General features: G+C 38.7%; 3 protein-coding genes across 4 annotated transcripts; 2 read left to right on the top strand and 1 right to left on the bottom strand.

Moving 5' to 3' along the window:
* The first annotated feature begins 266 nt into the window (after positions 1 to 266).
* Positions 267 to 2,002, top strand: LOC146361769 (serine protease 57-like). Its single transcript, XM_084921890.1, has 5 exons — positions 267 to 550; positions 693 to 846; positions 1,008 to 1,137; positions 1,274 to 1,528; positions 1,629 to 2,002. Exons 1-5 carry the CDS (start codon positions 511 to 513, stop codon positions 1,779 to 1,781), a joined length of 732 nt encoding a protein of 243 aa, XP_084778016.1. The 5' UTR covers positions 267 to 510; the 3' UTR covers positions 1,782 to 2,002.
* A 1,257-nt stretch (positions 2,003 to 3,259) lies between these two features.
* Positions 3,260 to 7,835, top strand: LOC146361770 (spindlin-1-like). 2 transcript variants are annotated; one of them, XM_084921891.1, is made up of 5 exons: positions 3,260 to 3,428; positions 4,078 to 4,119; positions 4,382 to 4,629; positions 4,723 to 4,956; positions 5,629 to 7,835. In XM_084921891.1, exons 2-5 carry the CDS (start codon positions 4,100 to 4,102, stop codon positions 5,832 to 5,834), a joined length of 708 nt encoding a protein of 235 aa, XP_084778017.1. In that variant the 5' UTR covers positions 3,260 to 3,428; positions 4,078 to 4,099; the 3' UTR covers positions 5,835 to 7,835. The 2 variants fall into 2 exon arrangements, with proteins under 2 accessions (XP_084778017.1, XP_084778018.1); XM_084921892.1 differs by lacking the exon at positions 3,260 to 3,428 and adding an exon at positions 3,451 to 3,696.
* Positions 7,836 to 7,912: 77 nt separating this feature from the next.
* On the bottom strand, positions 7,913 to 10,700 carry micos13 (mitochondrial contact site and cristae organizing system subunit 13). The gene is made up of 4 exons (XM_084921893.1): positions 10,531 to 10,700; positions 9,985 to 10,141; positions 8,667 to 8,724; positions 7,913 to 8,417 (listed from the first exon to the last, which is right to left on the bottom strand). Exons 1-4 carry the CDS (start codon positions 10,557 to 10,559, stop codon positions 8,320 to 8,322), a joined length of 342 nt encoding a protein of 113 aa, XP_084778019.1. The 5' UTR covers positions 10,560 to 10,700; the 3' UTR covers positions 7,913 to 8,319.
* Positions 10,701 to 10,788: the final 88 nt, after the last annotated feature.

Raw genomic sequence — 10,788 nt, forward strand, 5'->3', positions numbered from 1 at the left:
CAATAACTAGTTAACACAACAAAACACACCTTTGAGCTTTTCATGTGTTTTAAAACTGGGTTTTTGGAGACCTGGAATCTACATTTTTCTTTCTCTAACGCACACAAAAAAGATTTGGACATTTTTCACAGTGCATGTTTGAGGTTTATTTTTTCCAAAGAAATAATTAACAGAGTTCAGCGGGCTACATGCTGAATTTTGATACCAATACTAGTGTTGGTATCGATGCTGTCGATACTTGAATCGATCCGTCCACCTCTAGTACTTGTAGTTAACTGCAAACTAGAATTAGGGAGGAACAATTATGAACAACTAAACTTCCTGAGCATTGTGTTACAGCTTAAATACCACTGCCCGTTAACATCAATTATGAAACCTTGTTTTGTAATTTTTACCGAGACCTTTACAAGACACCTTACAGCATGTTAGCAAACACACTTAAGCAATACAAAAGAACATGAAAAGAGACATTTGCTTCCCTAAACTTTAGTGCGGATTTCACCAGTGACCATGGTAGCCAGATTCTTCCTTCTGCTGTTTGTCCTCAGTGGTAAGCTTTCATGTCTTTATGATAAAAAAGAATCTAAAATCTGACAAACACTGTGCATATTTTTATTTGCTACCTATCCTACTGCTAATTACATATTGTCCTGGATTGCTATAAACAAATGACGTCTTAGTTTGTGTTTCAGGAGCTGACGGTTCTCGGATTATTGGAGGCCGAGACGCTGCCCCCCACTCACTCCCCTACATGGCCTCAGTGCAACTTCAAGGTCGCCATTTGTGTGGAGGAGCACTAGTGAGAGAGGACTTTGTACTCACAGCAGCACATTGTGAGACACGTGGGTACGAATTCAGTGTTTGCTTTAATCGGCAGCATTTGCAGAACTGACAAAAAAACCCCTCTATCAATTTTTCTCAATATCATAATAGGTTTCTTCGTTATGGAAGAAAAATTATTAACTTTGGATTCTTGATAACATAATAAATGTTGCTGCAATTTGTAGAATACCCACAGTCGTGCTGGGAGTTGATTCCCTGACAGGTACTGAGCCAACGAAGCAGCAATTCCTTGTGGTCAAATCTTTTCCGCATCCAGGCTATGATGGACACAAAAATGATATCATGCTCCTCAAGGTGAGAACAACAGCTGTCTGCCAACATGATCATTTCTAATTTGCACAGAAACATAACTTATGATGTTAAGGTTATGCAAATACTAACACCGTTCAGCTTTTTAAAGTATTTTTCCTGTTGTTGATCTCCTTCTCAGCTGAACCGGAGGGCCCAAGTGTCTCAAGCAGTTCAGGTGATCTCTCTGAAACCTGGCAGGCTGAATCAAATCAGCCAGTGCATCACAGCAGGCTGGGGCGATATAGGCGATAACAACACCTTACCAAAAACGCTTCAGGAAGTCAACGTCACCACTCTGCCACACATGATATGCAAAAGGAGATGGGGACAAGTTCCCATCACACAGTCGATGGTTTGCGGTGTGGGATCCCACAGCCTTCAAGGCTTCTGCTCAGTAAGAGATTAAAGTGTCTGAGTACTGGGAAAACCTGAAAAACCTGTATTTTAAACAAAGCGTAAGTGTTCTTAAGTGTACTTTATCATTTCTCTTCAAGGGAGACTCAGGTGGACCGCTCGTGTGCGATGGAGATGCAGCGGGTGTTATCTCTTTCTCTGGGAGGCGATGTGGAGATCCCCAAACCCCCGATGTCTATACACGTATATCTTCTTTCCGGGCATGGATTCAAAGGGTGTTGAATGACAATTAGGCCAGTTAGACTAACTGATAATGTGTCGCAACGCTTGACTGGATTATGGTGCTGTAGCCATGATTTTTGTAATTCTGCACTCATCACAGATACCCTTTTGCTTTAGGTGTGCCTTTCAGATGGGTTAGGAAAGGTTCATGCATGCTTTTCTCTTCTTCTTTGCTGTTGGTGCACTTCAATGTGTTTCAAATAAGAACACAATCTAAAATAAAATACTTTTGCTCGAGAGTTATTGTACATTGTGATTTTATTTATTTATTTTGAAAAAGCTGGATGGCGTACCGAACATTACACTAAATATTGAAACACTCAATTCATGCAAATCATTTTCCTCATCATGCAGTGACACTAGTATAATGATACCTCACGGAAGAGTTAAAATATTTAGCAAGAAGCACAAGCTCATTGAGCCTCACTGAATATCTTTGTCATTCTCAGTCACAGGGAGGCAGCTGCATCCTGTTCCAGTTGTTTGTTTGTTTGTTTTATTATTTTTTTTAGGTATTACAAAAAAAGAAGGCCTCCAACACTGTCATCTTCATAACTGCTGCATTTCAATCATATAACATTTTTGTCTCTGCCATTAAATACTGAAAACTCACTCCACACTGAGCCTGACTATATTTGTTCCTCTCTAGAATATTTTATTGGATACTATTTTTTTTTAAATTAACCTCCAGTTTTTACTTTTTAAAATGTGTTTTTGAAATTATGCTTGACTGACTTTTAAAAAATATATTGAAAAATCAAATAAACAAACCAAAAAACCCCCAACAACAACTGCAGTACTCTAACATACCTTTAGGGGGAGAGCAACTAGTAATGGCTTTATGGGAAACACTGCAAAGCTCATATAACATCATACTGAATATATGTTACTGGCTCTGTGCATCTGTTAAAATAAGATTAAGATTGATAAGATTGATTCAGATGATTAAGGCAGCCCAAAACATGAAGGTCACACTATGTAAGTGTCCTTGTCATGTGTCTAATATTTGTCCACACCTATTAACTCCTAATTCTAAGCCGGTACATTTATTTTTACAATATTTTAAGTCCATCTAATAAAAACAACTTCCTTATTGTTATAAAGTATTGTTGTAAGCTTTAAATTTCCATGTTTTAGAGTAATATTTTAATTTTACAAACTAAATGCTCTCACAGCTCAAACAGTGACGCCAAAAAACTAAAACAAATACCGTCTGTCTCTTTAATTGAAACCATAGGCAACTCCTGCGTCATAGAAAATTCTGACCTCATTTTTCCTGCTTGTTGGCTGTGTTGTGTAGCTATCTTGTCATCTTGCCCGTGTACTAAAGACTTAACCGCTTTATTTCTCATATTTCTAAAACACACGAGCTGACAGTGTTCACGAATCACTGTCGTTAACTGTTTATGTTTTGTGTAAAAAAAAAAAAAAAAGTCAGTTTCGCGGACACCAAAACATAATTTCCCATCACTCCCCGCGCCCTGCTCTCATTCTTCTCTACGGCTCTGGTGACTCACGGCTTGACGGGATATAGAGTCTTCTCTCCCCTCCTTTCCCTTTCCCACAGGTTTCGCGAGATTTTACATAGGCGGGTTGGTGTGTGGCAACATTTCTCTGCCAGACGAACTGAACAATGCTGATATGAAATCTGCTTAAAGGTAATGAAAATATGTTCCACGTAGAGAACAAGGCTGTAAACACACAGTTTTTAGCTGTGTTTGCTAGCTGCCATTAGAGACACCGAAGAGTGTGCTGGATGTATGTGTCCGCCTACACTTACCTACAGTAACATCTGCATTGAGGTAGAGCTAAGACTGTTTCCGATAACCTACCGAGGCGGTGTGCTGGCTTTAGTCCAGGACAGGTAGGGTACATGTGACGTAAAGGGTCTAATGGCCTTGCCAGTCAGCTTTTATGTGTAACTTGGTGAGTCCTTTGCACCACACTGTAACCTTCTAACATTAAATCCTGTAATTTCGCACATAGCAGTGAAACGGCTTTTCTCAAAGTTGTCAGTCGGTTTTGTTAAGACTTTGTGATCCTAATATGAGGGGAGGCTTGCTGTCAGCTATAACACACACAGTCTTGTCTTAGTATACAGTGACCTCTATGGTAATGTTGTGTGAATAAATACCCAGGAAGTTATTCCATCATGCAAATTCATTGGCTCCAGGACTTGTCAGTCTGTTGAACAGGCAGCATCTGTTTCATAAATATATGTGTGTGGCATCTCTTAATGTATAATCATCATACATGTGCTTGTCAGTTTGGCAGCCAAACTAATTGTCCTGTCTTTCTCTTAATTAGTAACCTTTGCATTTCTGGAGGCATGTCCAAGAAAAGGGGCAGGTATGTCGATCTGCGTCTGCTGTATGTATTTGATGTCACATTGTGCCGTCGTTGTCACAAAGAAGTCACTGCAAGAACCCCCCCCCCAAGTGTTTTAATCACGTGGAAGCCACAGAAATGAACAAACAGCTGACAAATGTGACAAAGGTCATACTGTATTTTGACTCGGGAGCATTTTTAAAAGCGCAAATTAGGTTAGGTTGTTGGACCTGTGTGTAAGGCTCAGGCTCACTGACTTGCATCTTCATCTTGTTTCTACCAGAAAACGGAGCAGCGGGGAACTGAGTGACGCAGTAACCCCAGACCCCAACTACATTCTGGGAGTCCGCATTCAGCATAACTGGCGTGAGAGGGGGAATCAGAGCAAATGGAAGGGCACAGTACTTGACAGAGTTTGTGTAAATCCTTCCCTCTTCATGGTGAAATACGATGGCTTTGACTGCGTCTATGGCATTGAGCTGTTCAAGGATGAGAGAGTGTCCAACCTACAAGTGTTGTCAGAAAAAGTTGGTAAGTCAGCGTCTGCCTTGATCAGTTCATACTTCAGATTCTGGAGTTACAGCTGGGTCCGTATTGTCCTCTTTCATGCTTCTGTCTCCACAGTAAACAATAAAGTCAAGACACCTCCAGGGGCGGAGGAGTTGGTTGGCAAAGCGGTGGAGCATTTATTTGAAAAGGAAGATGGAGAGAAGAATGAATGGAGAGGCATGGTCCTCTCCAAAGCACCAGTTATGACCAACTGGTATTATATTACTTATGAAAAGGACCCCGTTCTTTATATGTACCAGCTGTGGGACGACTATGCTGAAGGAGACCTCAGGATTCTGCCTGAAGCAGGTATTGCTAATTTCTGTTCAATGGAGGCATGTTTTATACAAGACTTTTCAGAGTTGTAAACATTTTTGTCCTATGGCATTAGAAATGAGTTAAACTGGGCCAATTTTACACACCAGTGTGTGAATGTGAGAGTGAATGAATAGTGGAATTTTAAAGCGCTATATAAATGCAATCCATTATTATTTACTTACAGAAGCACTCTGGCAGAATGACGCATTTTGAGGGAAGTGAGCAGCACTTGCCTACTTTATTTCCGTTAAAATAAAGTATTTTGAGTTAAATTTGAGTATTACAGATACCTAATATAGCTGCCATGCTGTGTAAATAAAGCCCAAGGATTGAATCAATAGTATCATTAAACGACCATTTCCAGCATGTGAAGAAATTTCCACATCTGATTTGGCAGAGATAGGTACTCACATTAACTTCAAGTGAAATTTAATGCAAATAGAGAGATCTTTATGCAAAATGCTTTGACCTTTATAGTACGAGTATAAAAAGCCAAGTATAAAAACAAAGTAAGTTTTTTTTAATTTGTGAAAATTATGACAATGACACCATTATTTTTTTTCTTTTTATCAACAGCTTTCACCAGCAGCAGGATTTTATTTTACTCTTCATCTCTTCTGTAATTATAATCTTGGTGTTGTAATGATTAACCTCTCTCCACAGAAAACAAGCACCTGTTGCCTGCAGACAGGAAGCCAGGAGAAGAGACGGAGAGTCTCGTTGGGAAACAAGTGGAGTACGTTACTGACAAGGGTGTGAAAAGAACAGGCCTGGTCATCTACCAGGTCCCGGCCAAGCCCTCTGTCTACTACATCAAATATGACGATGACTTTCATATTCATGTCTATGACCTTGTCAAAACCACCTAGAGATAGTGGACACTTTTATCTAATTCCCCGACATCTCTCCACCTGCTACTGTTCCACTCATTGCTACAATCTGTTATTCAAAGCCTAGACAGGGTTAAATAGCTGACATGCTTTATTGTTCAGAAGTCAGTGCAATCTCTTTTTATTTCTTTTTTCTTTTTTTATTTGTATGCACAGCATAACTGTAGCACTGCTATGCTTGGCTGTTTCGCAGAGAGAAAGTTTTTGTTTTGTTGTTGCTGCTCTACTTTAAATACAACTTTAAAGTTTGGACAAAGTCAAAGATTGCACTGCACAACATTTGTGCAGCACTTTCACGTCTGTCCCCAAAAGTGCTCCTCTTAATTAAATTCCAGTGACTAACGAAGCTGCTTAATATCTCCTTTCAAAGGGCACTTTATGTTGGCTTATCTAAATTGACGATAAGTGTTGACACACACCTATGGACTAGGTGTTTTCCACTGAGGTAGTTATTAAAAGAAATGGGCAGATCCAAATGTGTGTGTGTGTGTGTGTGTGTGTGTGTTCATCAAAGAATATCAAATTAACTTAATATCAGAAGAGATAAATGGAAGTTGCTTTGTAAAACCATCTTAATTGAGGCCAATTCTTTTTAAAAGCCAACATATTCCTGCACCTTTGCACCACGTGAAGTATTGCAGCTTTCGTAGCTGGGTGAAGTGGCTGCATGCTGCATATGCCATTCGTGCTGAACATGTCCTCATGACCTTGAAGGAAGGTTTCTGCACAGGCCCTAAATCCTAACATCAAGAGTGCAAGTATCATGTTTGTGCTGGTAATTAAAGTACTAAATTTGCATACGAATTTGATCCCACTGATATCATAAAGTGCCTTCCGGCTTGTCATTTTGCAATACTGTACTTACCATTTCTCTGACTGTGCTCTTAATGAATCTTTGCCCCCGGAGGCTGCTATTTGGTCCTCATTTCAAAGTGGCAACACTGACAGCTGGAGCAAAGTTTTAAAACTATCAATTTGTATTAGTGATGTGTGTGTGCTCTTAATGCAGTTTGAAAAAGTTCTTCAAACATAATGCACATTATCATTGGTTGTATAATCTCACTGTTGACATTGTGGGGAGCACTTTATTGTATAAAGTTTACATATTTAGGTAATGGTACACTTTAATAGTTTCCCCCAAACGGTGTTTCCTTAAGTGCAAATGTGGCAGAATTTCGCTTTAAGATACACGCATGTAAAAGAAAAAAAATAGCTACAGTACATAATGACAGTATTTAATCTACGAAACTTGTGTAAAATTACTTGTAATGTTGCCTGTTGTGATTACTTCAGTTTATTAGAGTATCTCATTAAAACGCCACACCAGCTTCTTGTGAAAAAGTAATGTACATTAATTAAAATATGAATATTTAAAGATTGTAATCAACCGATTTGTTCAGTGACTAATCTCGACTCCTGCCTTTGGAACTCATAGTCTTGCAAATATGAGCAGCCAGTTTCCCACTCATGGATTAAACATAGTCCTAAACTTAAAGAAAAATTCAATGAAGAGCTCCACTGGGATCAGAAATTTATTTTAAGATTAGGCATAATCAATGTTTGGGAAGCTAAGGCTCTTCGCTTGCCACGTGGAGGTCATCTCGCTTTCGTTACCGTGTTGTAGTTGCTGAACTGGCCTCAGTCTTTTCAGCCTTTGCTTTTTTTTTTCTGCATGCATCATATCTGATCAGTGCCTCAAGGTTTATAAACTTTATTTGGATGTGAAGAAGTGATAACACGTGGCAGAATGGGTAATGTTTTCTTACATTTAGATAAAAAAAAGGTTGACACTAAACATCGCCGCTCGCGGTGCTGTGGAGTGTGTCTGCATCGTGTACAGTGGAGTCAACCGATCATAAATGGCTGCGTGTGCTCTTCCTCACGCTTTAAATCATCTCCCCCTCTTTTCAAGTTGTAGCAGAATCAACAGTGAACTGTGTCATTATTATTGTCATGATTAATAAAGATTTTTGCACATTTGTATGGTCTTACACTTTTTGTCGACCGAGCACTATATGTTATATGACTTGATAGATCAAACTAAAGATGAGACAAGATGTTTTAAGATTGATATATTGCTCACAAATAGTGAAATTGCATATATACACACACACAGATATTCTTAACATTTTTTGGGCAAGGTGAGGGCAGAATAACACTCTCTGCTGGACAGTGCCGATAGCAACTATTTGGTATACACAATTTTGAGGTATACACAAAATGAAAGATTGCCTTCTTAAAAATAAAATTTCCTTCCCATTATGTACATCTCCCATCAAAGGCCACTATCAGTTAGAAAACCACAGTACCCATTCAGCAGAGTAGCCTCCTTGCTTTTAATCTTTTAATCTAGCAGTTTTCTTTGATGTTGTGTGTTGCTTCATTCTTATGGCAGGGTTCAACATTTGAAGAAGTGCAAAAGTCAAAAGGACTGATAATGTGAGGCTGTCCAGAGAGTTCATGTTCACTTTGTGAGGTCCTTCAAGTACTGCAGCCCCTGACTTGTGTATTCAGTGGCTTTTGTCGGGGCCTCAGAAAGATTTGAAATCGTCCACTGTACGCCTGCAACAAAAGAAAAAAGAGAAGTTTAGGTTTTAGATAGTGAAAAATCAGGGTCAATATAGGATCTAGACCAAAAGTAATACCAATACCAAAATTATTTTAAAACAGACTACTGCCTCCAAACAATTTTAAAACTATTACTGCATGTAACAAGTGAAATACACAAAAGAAAGTCTGTGCCAAACTTGTGACCACAGTAAATTTTTACCCTTGCTTTTTTAAAAAAGGAACAAATAATTGAATTCTTACCAGAATTCCACGTGTCAACAGGAGAGAACTCAATCTTAGGTATGGTTGGAAGCTGAGCCTGACAAGAGGGATAGGGTGCATTATTTTCTGTTAACAACATATTGGAGCTGGTAAACAGACTTTCTATTAGTATAGGTGAAAACACTCCTTGTAAGGTCTAATTTATCTTAGGTCTGATTTAGAAAAAGATAAAAAGTTTAAATAAGTAAATAAATTTTGAAAAGTGTTTATTATAATTGGACAATACGACTACTATTCTGTCCAGTGCAAAACAGTAATAAAAAAAAGAAATGAATAAATAAACAAATCAGGTTTTAAAGTAAAATCATGAAGAGCAGACGCACTTATACACTGTTTCAAGTGAAAACTTGCTTGTTGGAGTTTGTGAATAAAATCACAAGTAAGAAATGGATAAATACTCTTGTTCTTTTCTATGTTTTTTTTTTTTTTTTTTTTTTAAATCACCCGAACTGGTTTGTCAGCAGAACTAGGACCTGTACTATGAAGCAGTTTCAGCATTCCCTGGATATCTTTCCATTATCTGACTTCAATTAAAATAACACTGAGAACCAAGATAAGCAGAATTACAAAGGTGTTTACCGACTAAGCCAAGCCAGAGTTTAACAATCTAGCTGTGAGTGTATTCAGTTAGATGTTGGCAGCAGTCGACCAGTCAGAAACATGGGCGGATCGTACAAAGCTACAACTATGATATCTGAAAAATTTGAAAAGATTAAATAATACAGGCATAACGCAACAGCAGTGTTGAAGCTAAAGGAGTGGTGTGAGTGTGTGTGGGAAGAAACAGCCAGTCCAGTAGTATTAAATATTTGAATTAACATGAGCACTTTAAGCACTTTGGTCAGTAATGCTGGAAAAGATATTTACTTTAATAAAGTCTCCGTCTTAAATCTGGTAAGTCTCAGTTACCAGACTTAAGGCACAGGAGAATCTGAAGAATTGCTATTGACTATATTTTCAACCTGATGATCTCTAATCTAGACCACAACCTGCTCCAGAGCTAGTTAGGTCTGCAGCATACATTACCACGAATCAAAGTACATGCCTCACAAAGGTTTATGATGTCATGATTGTACTGTAACTATGTATGCATTAGAGCGTTTCTGATCTCATAAGAGAAAGGCTAGAAAGCAAAAAGAAATTTCTACACATTTATGGTACGAGTCATCAAATTTGCTGTCTGCAGCACTGATCTATTTAATGCAATGAATTTATAAAACCATTTTACTTTCTGTTGTATTAGGCCTAGTGGCATTGATCCAGGAAGACCTAGTTGTTTATAACGTGCATCTTGTACCTCCACACCAAAGTACTTCATCCATTCCTCCATGGCAGGTGGGATTACTGCTTTGGCCTTCCGCAGAGCCTCTGAGCCCTGTTCACTGTTCCCCAAGAGACCAGAGTCATAGGCAACATAGACAGCTCCTCCTGCAATGGTCACCTTGGTGGCCAGTCTGGAAATGAAAGAACAGATGCAGTAATGCAATTAATCTGAAATACCCCAATTTCCCAACAGGGCAAACTGAAACTACAGACACACGTCGTTGTTATCAAAGTAAACAACAAATTATTCTTTGATGCCAAGTTAGCAGTTAATAGTTGGGAAATTTACAATCGCCCACATAAGCTCCCGTTATTGCAGAGAGTTAGTATATCAGCCCAAGTTTAACTCCATAAAGAAAAGCATATTTTAAGTCTTAAACTTGGAGCTAAAACGAAATCAACTGAAAATGACCTGGTATGACTGACAGCTAGCTTAGCCTAAGTTAGCTTAATTACCAATAAGAGCATTTAGAGCAGTAACAGTATACGGAACCGCGGGAGTTGAAATAAAAATACTAACTTCATAACAGGCCAAATCCTCGTCGCCATCGTTCAGCGCGGTCTATTCTCCTTTAAGAAGCTTTTATTACGAGAACTCCGACAATGAGCCGTAGATCAGACTAGCTGGTTAGCTGTACTGAAGGACAACCCTGCTTGATGATCCGTGTGCACCAGCGTTGTGTAAATAAAGTTGCTATTTCAAAAGTAAGGGCGGATGTAATTTCAGAGGCGCAGATTCGTCAGCCTTGATTTTTTTTTTAACTATAAATGTATAGGC

This window comes from Perissodus microlepis, chromosome 23 (assembly GCF_051167445.1).
Source record: "Perissodus microlepis isolate ML-2025 ecotype Zambia chromosome 23, ASM5116744v1, whole genome shotgun sequence".
Classification (NCBI taxonomy): Eukaryota; Metazoa; Chordata; class Actinopteri; order Cichliformes; family Cichlidae; genus Perissodus; species Perissodus microlepis.